We start from the raw sequence: 24,873 nt of genomic DNA, 5'->3' as shown, positions 1-24,873 counted from the left end.
AAGATATATACATACATATATATATATATATATATATATATATATATATGTTCCAATATCCTGTTGCTCCCACAGTGTAGGCATGCATATACTCACATACCTCATCCTCTACCCCACCTCCCCCCGCACTCCCACCTCCTCACACACACACACACACACACACACGTACACAGATCTCTCCTGACACTTGTGTACACTTACACTCTCGCGCATTCACAAACGCACTCAAAAGCACAGACCCACACATCCACACAAACACACACGCACAGAGGCTGCCACTGACTGGCCGCAAGAGGGATGGGAAAAGATCTCTGATGCCAAAAACGTGGCGTCTAGTGTGTTGCTCAGTCTATTGTATTTGGAAAGGCCCACAGAGACTCTGTTCCGTTTTGAAGAAATTTGCGCAATGTTGGTTTGGAAATGATGCCGATATTTGTTTGATTTGCAAAGCATCGTGCTCTACCTTTCATGTTGGGAGCGGTGGGAGTGCCGGTTTAGTCGTCGGCAACCCGACCCTGAACAGGTTGTACTGGATTACAGGTTACCAGTAGCAGATCTAATGACCTGACCTGACTGTCAACAGAGTACAGTACAACACAGTACAGTACAGCACAATACCATACAGTGCAGTACAACACAGTACAGTACAGCACAGTACAGCACAATACAATACAGTACAGTACAACACAGTACAGTACAGCACAGTACAGCACAATACCATACAGTGCAGTACAACACCTTCTGGGAATGGTGAGGCGGGTGGCTAGACACCCTTATGGAGATCCATAAAAGGGCGTCGGCTCAGGAGAGCCACCGACGGCCATCTAGCTCCACTGTGCTGTGTGCATGCCACACGCAGTTGGCCCCCGGGGTGTGTCTACCCATGTATGCGAAGTCTGGATCCGGCAGAATCTGCGGAAGAAACCTATCGGTTCAACGGAGAGGAAGGCGGTTACAGCAACGCACTGTGGAGTGCAGAGAGCAAGATTAGACACCGAAAGGATATCTTGGTCATCCACTGCATCCGTGCTCATCCTCCAGTCGTCTCGACTTAGTCTTGCCACTGGAAATTGGTGGACCCGGACGAGAGAGTGAGGTTGACGTTGCGCAACTCCTCTTCACTTTAAACAAACTCATCGCGCAAGTCATCAGTCATCCAAAATGACCTTTCATCCTTCATCATTTCATCACCCCCAAGTCCTGTGGCGACAGGCGAGCGACGAAACGACAGGTGTGGGTACACTGGCAGTCGCAGCCGCAGACCTGCACGCAGGCGGCTCAGGCCATAGGGTCGTTCTTCGTCGACAGGAGCAGCGATGGAGCTCGGCAGCCGTCTGAGCGTCTGAGCAGCCCTCTTTAGGAATGCACTGCTCACCTCCCTGGCATGAGGAAGGGGCTAGAAAAGGTGCCCTAAAAATTGCCTGCTCCATATCACCCTGGCCAGCATACCGCGGCTGGCGGGGACCCTACATCAGCGGTCGAAACAAAGAGAAAGAAAAGAAAAAAACAAGGATCGTTCCTCTCACCATTGGTGCTTGGAACATAAGGACTCTCCTGGACAGAGATAACGCGGACAGACCCCAAAGGAGAACAGCACTAGTTGCATCCGAACTCGCCAGATACAACATCGACATCGCAGCCTTGAGTGAGACTCGGCTTGCAGGCGAAGGCGAGCTCTGTGAACGGGGATCTGGTTACACCTTCTTCTGGAGTGGACGAGGAAGCGAAGAGCGACGTGAGGCTGGCGTTGGTTTTGCAGTAAAAACAGCACTTGTCAGCAAGCTAGCTGGAATCCCAAAGGGAGTCAACGATAGGCTTATGACCATGAAACTCCCACTGGCATCTGGCCAGAAGCACCTCACCATTGTCAGTGCCTACGCCCCAACCATGACCAACCCGGATGAAGTGAAGGCGAAGTTCTACGAGGACCTTCACTCTGTCATTGCTGCCATCCCTAAAGCAGACAAGCTCATCATTCTTGGGGACTTCAATGCTAGAGTTGGCTCTGACTACATCTCCTGGGATGGAGTGATTGGAAAGCACGGTGTGGGCCACTGCAACCCAAATGGATTGCTTTTGCTTCAGACCTGTGCAGAGCACGAACTGCTGATAACCAACACAGTTTTCTGCCTCCCTACCCGTAACAGGACGTCATGGATGCACCCTCGCTCAAAGCATTGGCATCTCATCGATTATGTCATCGTCAGGAAAAGGGATAGGCAAGATGTACGTGTAACAAAGACCATGTGCGGCGCCGAGTGTTGGACAGACCATCGCCTTGTAGTCTCAAAGCTGAATATTCGAATCCAACCCAAGAGACGCCCCCAAGGCCAGAAGGCTCCAAAACGGCTCAACATCGCTAAGCTGAAAAGCATCACCATCAAACAGTCCTTTGTGGAGCTGCTGGAAGATCGTCTGGAATCCGCCTCTCTGGACAACCAGAATGTGGAGTCTGACTGGAGGACCCTGCGTGAGCTGATCTATAGTACAGCTTCAGAGACCCTGGGACCCATGACCAGAAAGCACAAAGACTGGTTTGATGAAAACTGTGATGAAATCAAGCAGCTTCTGGATGAGAAACGCCGTCTGCATCAAGCCCACCTGAGCAACCCAAAGTCCACATCAAAAAAGGATGCATACAATGACATCCGCAGGACTGTTCAGCAAAAGTTACGCCAGATGCAGGATAAGTGGCTGAGTGACAAAGCTGATGAGATCCAGGGATATGCTGACAGGCACGATATGAAGAGGTTCTATGATGCCTTAAAAGAAGTCTACGGCCCCACATCCTCAGGATCATCCCCCCTCCTCAGTGCAGATGGGAATACCTTGATCACCGAGAAGGAGAACATTCTCGAACGATGGGCTGAGCACTTCAACAGTGTCTTAAATCGCCCTTCCTCCATAAATGATGAAGCCATAGACCGTCTCCCACAAGTCCCCACCAACGAAGCACTGGACGATCCGCCAACACTTCTTGAGACCCAGAAAGCAATCCGTCTGCTATCCAGTGGCAAAGCACCTGGCTCAGACTCCATACCAGCAGAGGTCTACAAGGATGGAGGCACTGTGCTGACTGAGAAGCTTCATCAGCTGTACTCACTCATGTGGAAAGAAGAGACGATCCCCCAGGATTTCAAAGATGCATCTATCATTCACTTGTACAAGCGAAAGGGAAACCGGCAAGCCTGTGATAACCATCGGGGCATTTCCTTGCTCTCCATCGCAGGCAAGATACTTGCCAGGATCCTACTTAACCGCCTCACAGCACACCTTGACCAAGGTCATTTGCCTGAGAGCCAATGTGGATTCCGGAAAGAGCGCGGAACCACTGACATGGTGTTTGCTGCAAGGCAGCTGCAAGAGAAATGTCAGGAGCAAAATGCTGATCTGTTCTCCACCTATATCGACCTCACTAAGGCCTTCGACACCGTGAGTAGAGAGGGACTGTGGAAGATCATGGCCAAGTACGGATGCCCTCGGAAATTTATTTCCTTGGTCAGCCAATTCCATGAAGGCATGCAGGCTCGAGTCCAGGACAATGGTGAAACATCTGCTCCTTTTGCTGTCACAAATGGTGTCAAGCAAGGCTGCGTCCTGGCTCCAATGCTGTTCAGCCTCATGTTCTCTGCAATGCTTACTGATGCCTTCAGAGATGGCGATGTTGGAATCGGCCTAAAGTACCGAACAGATGGCAAGCTGTTTAACCTCAGAAGGCTTCAAGCAAAAACGAAGGTCATGACAGACATCATCAGAGACTTTTTGTTTGCTGATGATTGTGCCCTCAACGCTGGATCTGAAGCTGACATGCAACTCAGCGTCGACAAGTTTGCCACTGCCAGCAGGAACTTCGGCCTTACCATCAGCACGAGGAAAACTGAAGTTCTCCATCAGCCAGCCCCAGGGAAACCCTACGTTGAGCCCAACATCACAGTCAACGGTCAGAGACTCAGTGCGGTGGAGCGGTTCACATACCTTGGCAGCACACTGTCACGAAATGTGACAATCGACGATGAAGTGAACGTCAGGATTGCAAGAGCAAGCGCAGCTTTTGGTAGACTCAATGCAAATGTCTGGAACAGAAGAGGCATTAGTCTTGAGACCAAGCTAAAGGTCTACAGAGCAGTAGTTCTCCCCACACTACTGTACGCCTGCGAAACTTGGACAGTGTACCAACGACATGCCAAGAAGCTGAACCACTTCCACACAACATGCCTCAGGAAGCTACTGAACATCAAGTGGCAAGACAAGACCCCTGACACAGAGGTGCTCGCAAAAGCCACCCTTCCCAGCATCTTCACCATCCTGATGCAGTCCCAGCTTCGCTGGGCTGGACACGTGGCGCGCATGCCAGACCATCGGCTGCCCAAAAGGCTCTTCTATGGCGAGCTGCAACAAGGGAAGAGATCACACGGAGGTCAGAAGAAGCGCTTCAGAGATACTCTGAAAGTCTCTCTGAAAGCGTTTGATATCAACCCTGACTCCTGGGAGGAATCTGCAGTGGACCGTGACAAATGGCGCGCTGCTGTGCACAAAGGCGCCAGGTTGTGCGAGGCCAACAGGACTGCTGCAGCTGTTCAGAAGAGGCAGGCCAGAAAGTCACGGGCAAACAAGCTCCCTGACAATGATATGCCTGTCTTTGTCTGCCCCAACTGTCAGCGGACATTTCGTGCGCAGATTGGACTATTCAGCCATCTGCGCACTCACAGATAGATTCATGAGCATCCTTCCCCCCACCCCACCACCACCCTCCCCCCATCCCCCATCCCCCATCCGGATGACAACGATGGTCATCATCGATCTCGATGGACACACCACCACCACCTTTCATGTTAGACTTGCGGCCGCTCCCTCTCTCTGCTTTTATTTCTTTGAGGCGATCGATGGTGTGATGGCCTTGTACCTGTTCTTTTTGGTATTCTTTGATTTTTCTGAGGATTTCCGATTTTCCTAGATGTAGGCCGCTCGTTGGTGTTGCGTTACCAGCAAGTCTGTCAGCTCGCTCATTTCCCTTAACACCTGCATGTCCTGGGCAGTATGACCATGTGAGTTTTTTAATCTGAAAGTTGCGCATTGCCTTATGCCACTCTGGGCTTCCCATTCCGTTTTCAAATTTCTGTATGAGGTTCATTGAGTCGGTTAGAATCATGGCATGTTGGTTTCCGGGCGTATGGATGGACGATAGCCACTGGAGGGCATGTGTCGCAGCTTCAACTTCCATCGTTAGGCTGGAGGTTGTGACTTTGTAGGCAGCATTCTCTTCCCAAATTGTTTTCCCATTTTGTTTCGCAGTGAATCCCCAACCAGACTGGTCTTTGGTGACTGAGCCATCTGTGTATATGATGATGTCCTCTTCTTTACTGTTTTCTTCTATGAGTAGCTTCACTTCCGCATCAGTTTTGCCCTCTGGCCATTCCCGACAATGTCTTCCTAGAGTGGGTGAAATGACTGTGTTGAATAGATGGTTGAGGTTTTTGGGGTTTTTCTCCCATTCTTTTGTTTCTTTCAGGTCTTGTAGTCGGCATACTAGCTGGATTGTGTCTTCTGCTTGTCCCATCCATGATCTTCCTCGTCCTAGATGGCTGCCTTTTGGTTCTTTGACTGCATCATGCAGTGGGTTTTGAGGGTTTTCTAATGCTTTGAAGTAGGTCTTGACCTGTTCTAACTTGTTTCTGGCCTGCACTGAAGGAAGGTCAAGCAAGTATCGCATGGTTTCTGTGGGCGTGTCTTTTGTTGTTCCAAGGATCAGCCTCATAGCTTCATTTTGTACTCTTTCTAATTTTAGGAGGTTGCTTTGAGACGGTGTTGTTAGCCCAAGTCCGTAGTCGATCACACTGAGGACGAGTGATTGGTATAGCAGGAAGAGGTGGCGTTGTTCAATTCCTTTGGTTGCCATTGCTTTTAAGACTGAAAGGCCCTTTTTGCATTTGAGAACAGTATTTTCCGTATGTTTTCTGAAGGTCAGCATCCCGTCGAAGTGTATTCCTAGGTAGCGTAGGCATTCAGTTTTCTCAATTTGAATCCCATCGAATGACACAGAAGGTGGTGATTTGCTCGCGGTTTTGTTGTTGAGGGTGCACAGCAACGTTTGGGCTTTCGCTGGATTGATGGAAGATCCTGTGTCTTTGCACCATTGAGCAATATTGTTTAGTTGTTTCTGGACGGCTTTAGTTCTCTCCTGAGCATCTTTCGAAGTTTTGAAGACCAGGCCATCATCCGCAAGGGTAAGCACCCGAGCAATTCCATTGTTGTTTAAGTCTGCAAGGCCCTTCGTGTAGACATTGTAGAGGACAGGAGAGAGCGGAGACCCTTGTGGCAGTCCCATAGATAGTTTAGAAGGTGCAGACATCCAATCTCCGAGGCGTAGGACGACGGTTCTTTCCTGAAGCGCTGCTGCTATCCATCTTGTCAGTGTCAAACTTACTCCATAACTTAGTAGCAGCTCCATGAGGTGCGCAAACTGGACTTTATTGTAGGCATCTTCAAGGTCAATTGCTACTGCTAGTGTTTCTTCTTTTCTTTGAAATCCTTCATACACCTCATATGCAAAAGCAGCTGCATTTTCCCATGTGGACTTGCCTGTTCTGTAACCACCTTGATTTGAAGGGAGAATGTGCCTGTGTTCAAGATCCCTTGCAAGTTTCCTGGCTATCATGCGTTCCATGAGCTTTCCAGCAATGTTTTGCATGGTTAGGATCCGGTAGCCGCTTACCTGACGATGGTCCTTTCCTGGTTTTGGTATGGGTTTTAAGAAGCTGTGTGTCCAGTCCTCCGGCACCTGTCCATTGTGGAAACTGTTTTGATATAGATTGAAAAGTTTGCTTCTGTCTTCTTCCGATAGCTCCTTGATGTCTGAGTAGCGAACTTTGTCTGGGCCAGGAGCCGATTCTTTCTTGCATTTAGCTATTGCCTCGTTTAGATCATCCATTGTCAAGTCATCATCTGGTCCAGTCTGCATAAGGGTTTGGTTTAACTCCTCAATATATTTCTTTTTCTCATCTAAGTTTCTTTGATCACTCTGTTGTATGAAACGTTTGAGCAAGGCAGATCCTTTTTCTTCATTTGTCTTAAGCTTGGTTCCGTCAGTGTCTAACATGTCTGGGGTGGTTATTGTGCACGTTTTTCCTTCCATGCGACGATAAAATTGCCAGAACTCTGTCAATGTTGTGTCATAACTGAGTGCCTCGCAAAACTGTTTCCACTTGTCATTTTTGGCCTCTTGAGCAATGACTTCAAACTGTTCAGTTTTTTCTTTCATTTTTGTTTCAATATCTTTGGAGATGGTTTTGTTTTTTCTTTTTGCCAAAGTTTGACAGCCGCATGTTTTTCTATCCAGGCTCTTTCTGTGTCGGTATTCCACCATGGGGGCTGAATAGTTTGCATCCTGTTCAGTGCCGTTCTTTTGTTTCTTCTGCGTCTTAATTTTTCGATGACGGTTGTCTTTTTGGTTTCATACTGAAATGGATCATGCAGTTTCATACAGGGTTTATCTGACAGTTTCTGTAGACTGAAAGCTACCGGGAGGTGGTCGCTGCCTTGGTATGGAAGCGTCTCTGCATTCATTTCTGCTCTGAATTTTGGAGATGTTAGAGCGATGTCGATCACACTGTCACTGTCCCCTTGTCTTGTTCCAAGGCGAGTTGGGGATGTGGTTGTTAAAGGGCTGAGAAGAATTTCCCCTATCATTCCTTCAAGTGCGAGTCCTTGTGGGTTGGTGTTCCGCTGGTCCCATAACTTCGATCTTGCATTAAGGTCTCCACAGATAATGACAGAGTCTCCAAGTTTGTTCTCTATTTCCTCTAAAAAGGCCCAATCCTCTTTTGTTGTGCAGGTTCCTGGGTGAACATAGGCATTGATGAGCACGATGCTTTTGTGAACTCCGTCAGGTTTTTCAAGACGCACCCCCACTAATTCACATGAGTTGCTACACCATTTCTCTAGATTTATGGTGGAAACTTTGTTTTTTAGGTTTTTGTTCAGTATGATTGCTGCCCCTCTTCCTTCATTCCTTTGAAAGACTGAAATTCTCAAAATGTATTGGTCTGTCTGCACTTGTCCTGGTCTCTTGGAGACATAGAATGTCAAAATCATATGCCAATTTCTCAATTGTTGAGATTCTCATTCTTGCGCTGGAACAATTCCAACTGCCGATTCTAAAGCATTTCTTTGACAGCCGCTCTGCTTTTGTCATTCTGCTACCTAAGCACAATCTTTTCCCACCTCTTTTGCCACGCCTGTTTTGGGGTTTTGGGGATCTGAATTTATGTCTCGTGCTATGCAGCTGATCCCCGAGGTGCACGCGAGACAGGGTTTTTTTAGTATCCATAGAAGGGTGTTCCATGTGGTGAGGGAAAATATTCGGTCACCCTGACAGAGCCTCTTATCAGGGAAGGGCAATGGATGTCCATCTGTGTGGAGTCCGTCAGCCTGGTGTCGCCCTAAGGCCAGACTGCATACAGTTAGTGACTGTTTAACCCAACAGCCATTCATCCCATTGGTACTGTATGAAACCCGTGGGATTGGGGATTTTTGTCGGGTTGTCTCCTCTTTGCCAGTGGAAGGGTGCATATGGGTTTTGTTTCATAGCAGATTCTATTTTGAAGAAAAATGAAGGTTATTCTGAAATAAATTGAGCCCTCTCAATAATTTACTAATAATTCAAAGATTAAACAATAACATGATGACAAATTATTAATCAGAATCACAGAAAAATTACTTATCTGTTTTGAAGCTTGTAGACTGTCCGTTAAAATAACCAGTGGTGGTTTTAACACCTGGTAGACTTTTACACTGACTGACTGAGTGGTTTTAACATCCAGTTTTCAGATACGCATTTGTATCAACACCTTTTGAATCCTGCCTGCTAGCCTGCCAGCCACTCGAGGTGGGTCCACTGGGCATTACATAACCCAATGGTCATCATAGCGTGGTTTTTACCCGGTGCTCTACACATTTTGGGCCCTCTCTGTGATTCACTAATAATTCAATAATTAAACAACAACGCGAGAACAAATTATCAGTCAATTACACAGAAATATCACTTTGTCCTCACAAAGATAAGTGATTTTTTGTTGTTGTTGTTTTTTTTGAGCCCTCTCAATAATTTACTAATAATTCAAAGATTAAACAATAACGTGATGACAAATTATTAATCAGAATCACAGAAAAATTACTTATCTGTTTTGAAGCTTGTAGACTGTCCGTTAAAATAACCAGTGGTGGTTTTAACACCTGGTAGACTTTTACACTGACTGACTGAGTGGTTTTAACATCCAGTTTTCAGATACGCATTTGTATCAACACCCTTTTGAATCCTGCCTGCTAGCCTGCCAGCCACTCGAGGTGGGTCCACTGGGTATTACATAACCCAATGGTCATCATAGCGTGGTTTTTACCCGGTGCTCTACACATTTTGGGCCCTCTCTGTGATTCACTAATAATTCAATAATTAAACAACAACGCGAGAACAAATTATCAGTCAGTTACACAGAAATATCACTTTGTCCTCACAAAGATAAGTGATTTTTTGTTGTTGTTGTTGTTGTTTTTGAGCCCTCTCAATAATTTACTAATAATTCAAAGATTAAACAATAACGTGATGACAAATTATTAATCAGAATCACAGAAAAATTACTTATCTGTTTTGAAGCTTGTAGACTGTCCGTTAAAATAACCAGTGGTGGTTTTAACACCTGGTAGACTTTTACTCTGACTGACTGAGTGGTTTTAACATCCAGTTTTCAGATACACATTTGTATCAACACCCTTTTGAATCCTGCCTGCTAGCCTGCCAGCCACTCGAGGTGGGTCCACTGGGCATTACATAACCCAATGGTCATCATAGCGTGGTTTTTACCCGGTGCTCTACACATTTTGGGCCCTCTCTGTGATTCACTAATAATTCAGTAATTAAACAACAACGCGAGAACAAATTATCAGTCAATTACACAGAAATATCACTTTGTCCTCACAAAGATAAGTGATTTTTTTTTGTGTTGTTGTTTTTTTTGAGCCCTCTCAATAATTTACTAATAATTCAAAGATTAAACAATAACGTGATGACAAATTATTAATCAGAATCACAGAAATATTACTTATCTGTTTTGAAGGTTGTAGACTGTCCGTTAAAATAACCAGTGGTGGTTTTAACACCTGGTAGACTTTTACACTGACTGACTGAGTGGTTTTAACATCCAGTTTTCAGATACACATTTGTATCAACACCCTTTTGAATCCTGCCTGCTAGCCTGCCAGCCACTCGAGGTGGGTCCACTGGGCATTACATAACCCAATGGTCATCATAGCGTGGTTTTTACCCGGTGCTCTACACATTTTGGGCCCTCTCTGTGATTCACTAACAATTCAATAATTAAACAACAACGCGAGAACAAATTATCAGTCAATTACACAGAAATATCACTTTGTCCTCACAAAGATAAGTGATTTTTTGTTGTTGTTGTTGTTTTTGAGCCCTCTCAAGAATTTACTAATAATTCAAAGATTAAACAATAACGTGATGACAAATTATTAATCAGAATCACAGAAAAATTACTTATCTGTTTTGAAGCTTGTAGACTGTCCGTTAAAATAACCAGTGGTGGTTTTAACACCTGGTAGACTTTTACACTGACTGACTGAGTGGTTTTAACATCCAGTTTTCAGATACACATTTGTATCAACACCCTTTTGAATCCTGCCTGCTAGCCTGCCAGCCACTCGAGGTGGGTCCACTGGGCATTACATAACCCAATGGTCATCATAGCGTGGTTTTTACCCGGTGCTCTACACATTTTGGGCCCTCTCTGTGATTCACTAATAATTCAATAATTAAACAACGCGAGAACAAATTATCAGTCAGTTACACAGAAATATCACTTTGTCCTCACAAAGATATGTGAGTTTTGTTTGTTGTTGTTGTTTTTGAGCCCTCTCAATAATTTACTAATAATTCAAAGATTAAACAATAATGTGATGACAAATTATTAATCAGAATCACAGAAAAATTACTTATCTATTTTGAAGCTTGTAGACTGTCCGTTAAAATAACCAGTGGTGGTTTTAACACCTGGTAGACTTTTACACTGACTGACTGAGTGGTTTTAACATCCAGTTTTCAGATACACATTTGTATCAACACCCTTTTGAATCCTGCCTGCTAGCCTGCCAGCCACTCGAGGTGGGTCCACTGGGCATTACATAACCCAATGGTCATCATAGCGTGGTTTTTACCCGGTGCTCTACACATTTTGGGCCCTCTCTGTGATTCACTAATAATTCAATAATTAAACAACAACGCGAGAACAAATTATCAGTCAATTACACAGAAATATCACTTTGTCCTCACAAAGATAAGTGATTTTTTTGTTGTTGTTGTTGTTTTTTTTGAGCCCTCTCAATAATTTACTAATAATTCAAAGATTAAACAATAACGTGATGACAAATTATTAATCAGAATCACAGAAAAATTACTTATCTATTTTGAAGGTTGTAGACTGTCCGTTAAAATAACCAGTGGTGGTTTTAACACCTGGTAGACTTTTACACTGACTGACTGAGTGGTTTTAACATCCAGTTTTCAGATACACATTTGTATCAACACCCTTTTGAATCCTGCCTGCTAGCCTGCCAGCCACTCGAGGTGGGTCCACTGGGCATTACATAACCCAATGGTCCTCATAGCGTGGTTTTTACCCGGTGCTCTACACATTTTGGGCCCTCTCTGTGATTCACTAATAATTCAATAATTAAACAACGAAGGATAAATGATTTTAAAGAAATAGAATTTAAAAACAACGAAATAGAATTAAAAACAACGAAAAACTGCAACACTGTTGATATTGATTCTAATTTCACATACTATGCAGTGACCCACCGGTGCAGACTAGGTGTGGTGGGTATGATTCCTGTCTCGTGCAAACTACTGTCCCGCTCATGCATAGAGATCAAAAGCAGGTGCAGCTTGTGACCTCCCTTAGTAATATTATCTCTCTTAGTATATTAGGCCTACCTCCCTTCTGCATGCCCATGCAGCATCCTCTTTTCCCATAGACAAAATGCACTGTGTTGTGCAAACTACTACCCAGCTCATGTATAGAGATCATAAGTACTAAAGTAGGTGCAGCTTGTTGACCGCTGGTAGTATATTACCTCCCATAGTATATTACCTCCCTTCTGCATACCCCATGCAGCGTCCACTTTTCCAATAGACAAAATGCAGAAGAGGATTTCCATGTTGCCCACCCTTCTTCATGCTTATGCAGCACCCTCTTTTCCCTATAGACAAAATGTAAAAGAGGATTATTTCCGTGTTGCCCAGGACGAAGTGAAGGGGGCCCAGCAGGAGGTGAACAAGCAGAAGGACCTGCTGAAGGCACGCAACAAGGACATCACGGCAGCCGCCTCGGAGCAGCGGGCGCTGCAGAAGGAGTCCAGCGCTGCACAACTGAAGGTCCAGGAGCTGCAACACAAGGTGTCCAAGGGTCAGAAAGACTCCCAGGACGCAGCTAGACAGGTGAGTGGCGGCAGCTGTTTGTTTCTCTGTGTATGGAGTGTTGGCCTAGTGGTGACGCATCTGCGTAGGAAGCGAGAGAATCTGAGTGCAAATCTGAGTGCACCGAGTCGAATCCCCACAGTCACCAGTATTTTCTCCCCCTCCTCTAGACTTGGGTGGTGGTCTGGGCGGTAGTCATTTGGATGAGGCGTTAAACAGAGGTCTTGTGTGCAGCATGCACTTAGCGCATGTAAAAGAACCCACGGCAACAAAAGGGTTGTCCCTGGCAAAATTTTGTAGAAAAATCCACTTTGATAGGAAAACAAATAAAATTGCAGGCTGAAAAAAAGAAAAGAAAAAAAAGGGTTGTGCTGTCAGTGTGACACGCTCTTCCTGGGGAGAGCAGCCTAAATTTCACACAGAGAAATCTGTTGTGACAAAAGTGTTATACAATACAATACAATATTTATATATTGTTATACCAAGTGGTATTGGAACTGAACTAGTGAAGAATGGCAATGATGAATAAGACCTTTCTGCCAGTGCATTAAGGGTTGGGAATTTTCCAAGATCCCCTGTCAACGTATGTGCAGACCTGCTAGTGCCCGAACCCCCTTTGCATACATACATGCATGCAGAAGATAAATACACACGTTAAAAATCCTGTAATCCATGTCGGCATTCAGTGCGTCATGGAAACGCATACATACCCGTCATGCCACACCCCTGAAAACAGGTTGTGTGCATGGTGTGATAAAAAAGGCCGTACATGTAAAAACCCACCTGTACATCAGGTTTAACGTTGGAGGAGTTGCAGTCCACCAGTGCAGAAGATGAATAAAACTAAAACACCACCTTGCCCTCTGCCCGCAGGTCACACTGCTGCTGGAGAAGTATGACTGGATTGCTGACGAGCGTCAGTTCTTCGGGCAGCCCAACTCTCCCTACGACTTTTCCGTCAATGACCCCAAGGAAGCTGAGAGGCGCATCCAGAAGCTGACGGAGACCAAGGACAAGCTGGCCAAGAACGTCAACATGAGAGCCATGAACCTGCTGGGCTCTGCTGAAGAACAGGTAGGAATGTGGTTTGGGAGGCTTGAAAGGATTTGGGGAGAGGTGGTTTGATGGCGTGGGAGTGCGGTGTGCTGTGTGGTGAAGAGTAGGGTGGGTGGTGGTGTGGTGTAGTGTAGTGTGATGTGCATAGTGTGTTTGTGTGTCCAACTGTGAGTGTGTGGCGAGATGCGGTGTGTGTGTGTGTGTGTGTGTGTGTGCCTGCGATTATTAGGTCTATATTAGGAAGTAGAAAAACTCGTATATGATTCAATCAGAAGAATGGAAGTAAAAATCATCTTCAAATTGTTAAACCATATAGCTTTTTCTTCTTTTTTTTTATTTTATTATTTTTTAGCAGAAATAATTTAAGAATTCTTTTGAATAAATCAGAACATGTCATTCAACAACACACGCACACATGCATGCACACCCCCTCCCCCCCCCCTCCCCCTCACACACACACACAGAGTTGAGTTACACACCATCCTCACAGAATGCGTTTTATCATTACAGTACTCGGACCTCATGAAGAAACGTAAGATTGTGCTGAACGACAAAGCCAAGATTCAGGCGGTCATTGACGAACTGGACAAAAAGAAGAATGAAGCTCTCCAAAAAGCCTGGGAACAAGTTAACAAGGTATGGTAGTATTGGTCACAATGTAAGGTTTTGTGTGTGATCAGAATTTTAGCTGTGAACTTATTATGAAAAGGAGAATTTACATAATTTTGAATGAGCTTATTCTAGTGATTATGTTTGATTATATTTATGCCGTTGTGGCTATTATTTTATCCATCATATTAAATTACCATCATTGTGTTTATGTCATAATAACTTGGTAGTGATATGCTGAGTGTTACTGACAGATTAATAATTTTATTGGATATTCATACAGACAGTAGAAAAAATTTCAGTGCAGTGTGGAGGAGCAAGAGAGAACTGTCAACGTTTCCCCGCAGATAAATTTGCTGTTTCAAGAAAGCTGATACAAATTAGAGCAGAATACCGTACCCCACAAAATGTTTGAAAACAACAATGAGAAAGGGGCAAAACGTTATGAACATTTTTTTTCCTGACGACAGCGTATGTTGAAAGAGCCCAGTAATGGTTGCCCTTCAGTTTCAAGGAAGATGTGACTGTGAGGAAGGTGGCACAATGTTCAAGGCACTCGGATACCAATACAGAGTCCATGAGGGTGTGGGTTTGAATCCCACTCTCACCCTTTCTCCCAAGTTTGACTGGAAAATCAAACTGAGCGTCTAGTCATTTGGATGAGACGATAAACCAAGAGCAGCACTGAAAAAGAACCCATGGCAACGAGGGTGTTGTCCTCTGCAAAATTCTGTAGAAGAAATTCACTCTGATAGGTACACAAATATATAAGCATGCACTTAAGGTCTAGCTAAGCATGTTTGGTTGTGCTGCTGGTCAAGCATCTGCCTAACAGATGTGGTGTAGCGTATATGGATTTGCCCAAACGCAAAAACTGTGACTGTGAAGCCAGCTACAAGCACACTGGAGTGGCTCTGCAGGCCAGAAAAAGTCTGGCTCGGCAGTCTTCAGCAGACAGAACAGCAATCTATGACTAAACAGGAAAGATGATGCAACGCTTAATCACACCTTTTTTTATTGCAGGACTTTGGCTCCATTTTCTCCACCTTACTGCCTGGGACCCAGGCCAAGCTGGCACCCCCTGAAGGTCAGACCGTGCTGGATGGCCTGGAGGTCAAGGTTGCCTTTGGTGACGTGTGGAAAGAGTCACTCAGTGAGCTCAGTGGTGGGCAGAGGTAAAGCTCGTTTCTGATCTATTTATATACAGCAGCAACAATAACAGCAAGAGGAAAACTGTTCAGTTCTCTTGAAGGCTACCTCTCAGACTAGAGCTTTATCTTTCAAGCAGAAGGTGTCCATAGGGACGTTCCTAAAGTGGGTAGCCACCTCTGACTGGCACGTGGGAGAAGCCTGAACTGCTCATTGTTCGTGGTGTCTGTTAGATGAGTGCAAAACACCCATGTTAGATGAGTGCAAAACACCCATGTTTTGTCTTATTTGACTGTTTCTGGTTTCTGTCAGATGTATGCCAACACTTGTGTTTGATTTCATTGTTAGTGGTGTATGTTAGATGTATGCAAAACACTCGTGTTCTGAATTCATTGTCTTTGGTGTGTACAGAATACAGAATACTTTTATTTGTATTTTGTATTTGTATTTCTTTTTATCACAACAGATTTCTCTGTGTGAAATTCGGGCTGCTCTCCCCAGGGAGAGCGCGTTGCTACACAACAGCGCCACCCATTTTAAAAAATTTTTTCCTGCATGCAGTTTTATTTGTTTTTCCTATCGAAGTGGATTTTTCTACAGATTTTTGCCAGGAACAACCCTTTTGTTGTCGTGGGTTCTTTTACGTGTGCTAAGTGCGTGCTACACACAGGACCTTGGTTTATAGTCTCATCCGAGACAAGAGAAATTTGTGACGTAAAACACGTACATGAAAATCACAGACATTCAACATGTATACATAAAAGACATAAAATGTTTAGATGTCAAGCTAGAGCAACCCATTGTGTACAATCAATAATCACAGTAGACGACAACAATGACAAAAACCTTTAAAAGGTAATAGTAAATCGTACATACATCATAACGGCCTTACATGTGCAATACAAAATTACAGTGAAAGGATAGGCTTAAAATAGCATTTTAAGAATAGACACAAGGCATATGATAACAATATGCAATTATTATGTTAGGTGTATGCAAAACATGTTCTTATTTCTTTGCTTGTGGTGTATTTTAGATGTATGCAAAACTTGCGTTCTGATTTCATTGTTTGTGGTTTATGTTAACTGTTAGGTGGGTGCACAAACATCCATGTTCTGATTGCATTGTTTGTGGTTTATGTTAGATGTGTGCAAAAACATCCATGTTCTGATTGCATTGTTTGTGGTTTATGTTAGATGTGTGCAAAAACATCCATGTTCTGATTGCATTGTTTTTGGTTTATGTTAGATGTGTGCAAAACATCCATGTTCTGATTGCATTGTTTGTGGTTTATGTTAGATGTGTACAAAAACATCCATGTTCTGATTGCATTGTTTGTGGTTTATGTTAGATGTGTGCAAAAACATCCATGTTCTGATTGCATTGTTTGTGGTTTATGTTAGATGTTTGCAAAAACATCCATGTGCTGATTGCATTGTTTGTGGTTTATGTTAGATGTGTACAAAAACATCCATGTTCTGATTGCATTGTTTGTGGTATGTGTTCGCGCTATGCAAAACCGTCATGCTGTGAGAAGTGGGGTAACATGGTGTGATGTTGTACAGTGCGTGATGACATTTCCAGTGACATTCAGTTATAAGCCATGCAGACTGTGTGTGTCTGTGTAATTAATGTAATATGCGTAGTTTTTTAATCTGTTTTATGTTTTTTTTGCGTTAAATCATTATTTTTTCTTCTTAGTTTTGTAAGTAATTGCGCATGTGTGTATGTGTTCAGTGTTTATTGTAAAGCGCTTTGAGCTTCTTTTAAGGGAAGAAAGCGCTGAACAAGTATCCATGATTATTATTATTATTATTATTATTCTGTGCAGGTCCCTGGTGGCTCTGTCGCTGATCCTGGCCATGCTGCTGTTCAAACCGGCCCCCCTGTACATCTTGGACGAAGTGGACGCTGCCCTGGACCTCTCTCACACTCAGAACATTGGACAGATGATCCGCTCGCACTTCAAGCATTCACAGGTAAGGTGGCACTTTTCATGCCCTGGGTATTTTTTTTCATCATTATTTTATTTTTTTTATATGTATGTTGTGTGTGTGTGTGTGTGTGTTGGAGAGAGCAGCAAGAGGTTCGAATAAAATGTGACTGGCTGCAACTGGAAAGAAATCTTCCGTACTCATTTAGTATCTTCCTGCTATCACCTATGGTAAAATCTTTCCCAATAACATACTTGTGTGTAAAAAGAAAAAAACAAAACAAAAAAAAACAAAACAAGAAAAGAAAGGTATATCACCAATCCTAATCATCTTCCATACTTTGACATGTACTGCTACCATGTTAAGCACCCATCCTCTCTATGTAAAAATTTCACCCATAAAATGGGATGGGCATTTACTGGGAGCGTATTGCCATAATTAGTTCCTCACCATACAGTACTGGCTGGGAATTTGATATATATGTGTATGGGAAGTCTCGATAAAGTGGTATAATCAGTAGGAATTTGTTCAGATGTGTAGTGGACGTGTTTCTTTGTGAAAATCTCATCTCATTATGTGCACATGTGCGCTCATTTTTGTGTGTGAGAGAGACTGGGAGTGAGAGTAAAAAGCTATCTTCTGAAACAAGACGCTGTGTTATGGAATGATATCATAATCTCACTTGGTTTTTCAATGACTCATCGACATCTCTTGCAGGTGTTTGATTCTTTATCTGTTAATCTAAATGTGTACTGTTCTGTAAAGCAACACAATCACAAATTGCAAACTGACATCATGATAATTTTCTTATTCTTTTTTCAAATTTGTGGCTGGGCGTTTACTAGGTGTTTTACTCTTTGCACAAGTTTTTGATCAACATCATGATAATTTTCTTATTCTTTTTTCAAAGTTGTGGGTGGTCGTTTTCAAGATACTCTGCCCTTTGCACAAGTTTTTTTAACTCCATATGGGGGAGTGGGCATTTTCAAGATACCAGGCGTCCACAAGGTAGTTTACAGTATACGCTTACCCTCTTGCTGTTTCCGTTCCCGGGAAACGGACTGCCGCTGATGACATGTGCTGCCCTCTTTGCCCCTCAGTTCATCGTGGTGTCGCTGAAGGACGGGATGTTCAACAACGCCAACGTGCTCTTCAAGACCAAGTTTGTGGACGGGGTTTCCACGGTGACCAGGCATGTGCAGCAGCAGGCCTCACGTCACGCTTCGTCGTCTGCTGCTGACAAGGAGAATGAGGGCACTGCCCGCAAAAAGGCCACCGGCACCACCTCCAAGAGAGCCCGCATTGAGTCAGTGGCCAGCTGATTGAAAACAGGGAACAGACACAGTGCTAGGATACATGCACGTTCTTCACGTTTATACATACATACATACAGTGGAACTCGGATATATGCAAGTGCTCGGGACCGGCAAAATCGCTTGCATATATCCGAGTTGCATATATACGAAAACTCGCTTATATGCAAATCTGAGCGTCAGACTTGCATATATCCGAAACTCGCTTATAAGCAAATAAATTTGCATATACCCGAGGTTTTTTTTAATTTAATTTTTTTTTCATTTTTAACTCTTCCACTAAACTGCATGTTGCCATAAAAACTTTGTGCTTTATTTTGTAGGGTAAACGACAGTGTTGTTTGTCAGCATACATGATGTTTAAAAAAAAAAAAAAAAAAAAAAGCCTTGCACTCGTTGGATCTATTGTGATGCGTTTATGTTCCAGTTGGCAAAAGTTTGTGTCAGTGTATCCATTCAAGCATCCCCTCACACATGCACACACACACACACACACACGCGCGCGCGCGCGCGCACGCACACACACACACGCACACACACACACGTGCATGCGTGCGAGCACGCACGCACACAAGCACCAACGAGAAAATGAACAGAAATATTGCTTTTATATAAACTGAAAATTATTTGTTGGATACTGACTGTACCACACGGCAACACAACACAAAACTATTAATCTTCCAATAATACTGTTACATCATGGCACCAACCTGGAAGCACAATGTATTATGAAAACAGGACAAAACTTAAAACAAGGGGGGTGGAGGTGTGGGGGGAGAAAATGAGTTTCTGGAATCAGCACTATTTAAATGAACAGAAATGATTTTTGATGAATTGCATTGCCACAGAAGCACAATTTTTTACTGAATTTAGCAACCCAAGACTTGTTGGAATAGATTTCACTCATCCACATGTTCAACTGGAAAATAAAAATTCCCGCAAATAACAGTAATAATAATAATAAAAACCAAAAACCAAAACAGAACAAAAGTAAAGAAAACAAAACAACAACAACAACAAAACAACAACAACAAATAACAACAATAACAACAACAAACTTAGGATGAACTTAACTGGCCAGCCAAAAGGACAAACTGTGGCCAAAAGGACAAACAAACAAACAAACAAGGGGAACGTTACTTAGCTGGCATCATCAAGAAAACTTTTTTTTTCTCTCTCATTTCTTCAATCATGCACTTTTTTTTTTTTTTTACCGGCGAATCATTCTTACGCAGACTTAAAGACAATGACGAAAAAAAAAGGTGATCAGAAGCGCATCAAAGAATGCTACACGGCATCCTGTGGCACACACACAACAAAATGGTTCATCTTCCATTCTTTCGGAGTTTGTTGTGTGCCGCCGAGGGATGTCCACATGATGGCTGTTGGAGCGGTGGGGATGTCTTCCACTGGCACATCTGTCGACAGTCTAGGCACAACCATGCGATGGAGATGTTCTCGCACTGTAGCCCCTCCATACAATGGGTAAATGGACTGAATTTTCCGCTGCATGATACTTGCAACGGCGTGGATTTCCCATATGCCCATATACCACGCTGGTTTGGAAATTTCTTCAATCTCCTTGCACAGCATTCCGCGTAGTTCCGTTTTGGACACATGCTTGCCTCTGAAGTGATTGCCACTGTACATAGCATAGATTGTTGGCAAGTAGTCCTCGCATTCATGGCCTGACTTGAGAAATTCATCGTCCAAGTATGTATCCAGGTTCAGTGCTAATTCCATGACGATTCTTGTCCTCAGTTCGACGTGATTATCCTGATGTCCAAACGCCATCATTGACGCACAGCGAGGGAGGCAATTTCCATCCCCATAGATTTTCAGAGGCGTCAGTGGTTGTGAATCTTTCGGGAACCAAGTTAAGGCGTCTTCATCCACCTGACTTGCTTCAAAGAAATGTGCATCACCTGTTATTTTATACTTTGACACATCACTGTACAAGGCAGATGTGCAAAGTATTTTATCAAAACTTGCACCATTGAGTTCATGTTGGATCTGTCGGAACAGTTCAGATCTTTCGACATCACATGGATTCTCATTTTCAGAACTTGTTCATTCAGAGCGTTCTGTGCTTCCTGTGTACAAGCTATGATCCTGACAATACCCTTCAGTGTCGTCTTCGATATTTTCTTGAAGGTTGTCGGATAGAAGTGTGTCATCCTGACGATACTCTTCAGTATCTTCTTCGATGTTTTCTTCAAGGTCGTCTGACAGAAGGGTGTTTTCTTGAGCTGAACTGCTTGAGCACATCTGAAAAAAGCGATCATCTTCATCAGTGTGTCCTTCAGAACTGTAACTGTGTACGCTGTCTCCCTCCATGTCCATCTGGGGCCTTTTCTGTTCACTGTCTGGATTGTGTCGCTCATCAGGTTTCACATCATCACATCACATGTAGGTTTTCCGACGTTCTTTTTCAAAAAAGGATGTGATCGTGGATTGTTTCTTTTGGCATTTCATGTGCTTTTCAAGTTCACCAGCAAACACACGAAAAGACTCTGCGACACTGTCGGTGCATGATGTTTGCATCAAGTACAGCCTGATGGATTTCATCGCGGCTTTTGCATTTTTTTCCAAGACACGAGGCTGTGTGTCTCCACAGTCATCATCTGATTCTGTTCCTCCCCAATCCGCTGTTCCTGCTCCTGATGACGCCGATGGTGGAACATTTTCTGTTGCAAGAGGTTCAGTTGTGCCAACGTCCATGTCAATGTCCACGTAATCGAATGCAGAAATCGCATACTCACTGTACAGTCGTGCGAGCAACGGTTCAATGTCTGCAGCCGAGATTTCGCCAGTGGTGTTGTCAGGTGTCTCTGACTGTTTCATATGGAATATTATCTTGTCGTGGGGGTTGTGTTATGATTATTCCGCTCGACACTTTAATTACTACTCCCTCAGAAGGTAGGTGTGACCTGTACTATTATTTGACGCAACACAAAATGACGTCAATGTCGTATATCGTGCTGTGCAGAATAAAGATTTCATTGTTTGCATTTAAGCGAGTTAAATGGGCGGGTGGGACCGTAAAAGTACTTGCATATAAGCGAACTTGCATATATGCGAGTTGCTTTTAACCGAGTTTTTACAAGTGAAACAAAGAAGGCTCTCGGCCGGGACCCCCAAAATCGCTTGCATATAGCCGAGTTTTCTTTTAAGCGAGTTGCATATATCCGAGTTATACTGTACATGCATACATACATACATATATATATATATATTATAAATATATATATATATATATGTATATATATATATATACCACTACTGCTACAAGCAATACACCATTTCTGGCTGCCTTCCAGACAAGGATGGCCTTCCTTCTGTTTGAAATATATTTAAGAAGCTGTCTCTTTCACTTCAAAATCAAAATGGGTTGGGAGAGGTGTTGGGGATGTAAATTTATAATCAAATCTTTTCAGTATCGTTCACTTTGAGAATTTGAATCATATATATATTTATTAGGAATTAATTACATATGTACTTATTTAATTTTTTTCATATGTTTACTTATTCAAATTCTGTTCATGAGTTTACCTGTTTCTAAACAAGAGTGCACCGTTTGTGGATGCGGCTTTTTAAATATGATCAGAAATGTTGGGTTGAAAGACTTTTCACCTGTCAGGTTCACACAAAAGCGTTGTCCTCAGTGGTGATATTGACTGTCCCTGTCTTCTGACCAACAGCAGCCGGAATCCTTTCATTTTAAAACTCTAAGCGTTGTGGTTTTGTCGACATAATGATGTTGGCTGGCTTATCCAAAGGAACGGCAGTATGATTTGCCACCTTTATTGGTCTTCGTAGAGTGTTGAAGAATGAGAGTGGATGTAGATGTGTCTGAAGCACAGAGTGCAATCACTAGTAATTAAGTTGTTTTTTTTTTTTGGCAGTTTGCTTCTCTGTCATGTCATCAGTCAATGTTATGATGCTTTGAAAATATGTTTTCTGAGTTTTTAATTTAGTATTACTTGGTGAAATTTTTGGTAATTTGCGTCTCTGTTATATGCCATCAGTCAACTTAGAAAACCCTTTTTTTTTTCTAAGTTCAAGTTTTTCTTTTTCCTGTTCATTTATTTTCTTAAGTAGTAATCTTAGTTGTGTCTGTCAGTGAAAGGCGAGGTCAAACATAGTGATTTTTTTATGATATACATGTCCTTGTGCCAGTGGAAATGTATGATATTGCCATTGAACCAGTCCAATTATTTTGAAAAGATAACACTTTCCAAGAAATACAGCTCTATCTTTTTCTGTCTTCCTTCCTTCTTTCTCTCTCTCTGTGTCACTCTCTGTCTCTCTCTCTCTGTCCCATGCACGTACCTGTTTGCTTGCGATTGTACAGTTTTCGAGAAATTATTTTGAAACTGCTTTATAAACATGAGACTTGCATCTGGAGCATATTTTATTGCACACACACACACACACACAGAGTAAAATCACTCATGTATACTAATAGACACAACGGAACACATGTTCAAAGCAAAGTGTCTTCACACACGAATTCATGCATGCAAGTAAACAAATGTCTGTAGAATTAAGCACAGTAAAAAAGATTTGAAGTGAAATCAAAATGAATTCAAATCAGCCACACCTCGAGTTGAACAGATGTGATAAGGCATAATTATGTTCTTACATTTTCAGTTACTCAAGGAGACGTCACTGTGTTTGGACAAATCCATATAAGCTACACCACATCCGTAAGACAGATGCCTGACCAGCAGCATAACCTAACACGACTGGTCAGGTCTTGAGTGCATGCATGTATATGTTTGTGTACCTATCAGAGTGGATTTATTCTACAGAATTTCGCCAGAGGACTAGGTTATTTTTTTTGGTGCGCCAGGCGCTGTCTCATCCAAATGACTGCCAGACGCTCAGTTTGATTCTACAGTCCCCCCGAAAACGGGGTATGGCAGCCTACAAGGCGTGGTAAAAACGGTCATACACGTAAAAGCCTACTTGTGTACATACTAGTGAACGTGGTAGTTGCAGCCCTCGAAGGAAGAAGAAGATTCTACAGTCAAACTTAGGAGAAAGCGGGACTCGAACCCGGACCCTCACGGACTCTGTATTGGCAGGTGGGTGTCTTAACCATTCTGCCACCTCCCTCCTCCTACAGAACATCAAGGAACTCGGTCAGAGATTCTCGTCTTTCACACGCCCAAGGAAAGTTCTTAATGCTCACGCGGAAAAAAAAGAACAGGCCGGTCAGATTTCCCCGCGGTGCTCTGATGTCGAACGGTTATTGTCTGCCCTTGTCTTTCTGTCTGCTCTGTAAAGTTTTCTTTCTCCTTCTCTTTGGCGGGTGCCTTTTATGTCTGTGTATTTGACCCCATTTTCTCTTGACTCTGTGTGTGTGTGTGTGTGTGTGTCCTCTCTGTTTTTCCGTCTTATCTGTGTCACCAACATACTCTTTAACGGCACATGCATGTCTGTTTCACATGATCTGACAAAAAAAAAAAAAAAAAAAAGCTGTAATGATAATCTTTAAAGATGTATTTTGGATACATTTCCACCCCCTCCCGCCTTTCTAAACATTTTCCCCATCAAAGATCAAGTTTAATGCGCATGAGTAATGTTGAATCGTTTTACTATGAGCCCCCGGAAAAGAAATTGTGTAGCAGATTCATTGACAAGTCGATGTTGGCTACCCATCGAGAAGAAGAAGGATCAGAAGAACATAAAACGTTCAGGTCTAGCAAACTTGGTTTTTGTATGAAAATTAAGATCATATGGGAACCACGCGGCTAGTTTTTTCATCATGATTGAACCCCGCACTAAGGAGGGTAACTCCACCTGCATCATTGACACCATCGCTCATCTCAAATACAGACAATTAGACTGGGACAACCGATTTGGTATTTCATGTGTCTCAGTGTGAAACAGTGAACTTTGTATATTGCTGATTGTCGCTGTTTGTCTTTGGTGTTTTTTGTTTCCTTTTAAAATTATAATTTATTTATTTATTAGTTCAACAGGTCTCATTGTGTTTTACTCCACAAAAAAAAAAAAAAAAAAAAAAAGAGAGAGAGAGAGAGAGGAAAACAACAACACGTAACTGCTGCTACTTCGTAAGCTGAAGTTGTCATTAATTGCACTCGTAATTATTTGTTTATATGTGATTCATTTATTAGGTAACTTCATTGCTTGCTTTCTGTTAAATTTTATTTGAATGTCAGTAACAACCGACATGATCTGATTCTGCCCTTGCACAGAAACGTACTTCAGAAAAAAAAATGTGGGCAATGTAGTTGTTTTTTTCTTTTTTTTTCTTTGTGTGTGTGTTCGTGTGTGTGTGTGTGTGTGTGTG

General features: G+C 43.0%; 1 protein-coding gene across 1 annotated transcript in view; it reads left to right on the top strand.

The window, feature by feature from the left end:
• Positions 1 to 20,976, top strand: part of LOC143280587 (structural maintenance of chromosomes protein 2-like) — a 47,294-nt gene extending 26,318 nt beyond the window's left edge. Inside the window, exons 20-25 of the mRNA XM_076585298.1 lie at positions 12,317 to 12,511; positions 13,364 to 13,564; positions 14,057 to 14,182; positions 15,179 to 15,330; positions 17,136 to 17,283; positions 18,339 to 20,976. Of these exons, the coding sequence (XP_076441413.1) occupies positions 12,317 to 12,511; positions 13,364 to 13,564; positions 14,057 to 14,182; positions 15,179 to 15,330; positions 17,136 to 17,283; positions 18,339 to 18,560 (1,044 nt within the window). The 3' untranslated portion in view covers positions 18,561 to 20,976. The remainder of the gene's footprint in view (positions 1 to 12,316; positions 12,512 to 13,363; positions 13,565 to 14,056; positions 14,183 to 15,178; positions 15,331 to 17,135; positions 17,284 to 18,338) is intronic.
• The last annotated feature ends 3,897 nt before the right edge of the window (positions 20,977 to 24,873 follow it).

The sequence above is a fragment of the Babylonia areolata genome, chromosome 3 (assembly GCF_041734735.1).
Source record: "Babylonia areolata isolate BAREFJ2019XMU chromosome 3, ASM4173473v1, whole genome shotgun sequence".
In the NCBI taxonomy this organism is placed as follows: Eukaryota; Metazoa; Mollusca; class Gastropoda; order Neogastropoda; family Buccinidae; genus Babylonia; species Babylonia areolata.
The sequence above is the reverse complement of the archived record's forward strand: the minus strand, read 5'-3'. Positions and strand labels throughout refer to the sequence as shown.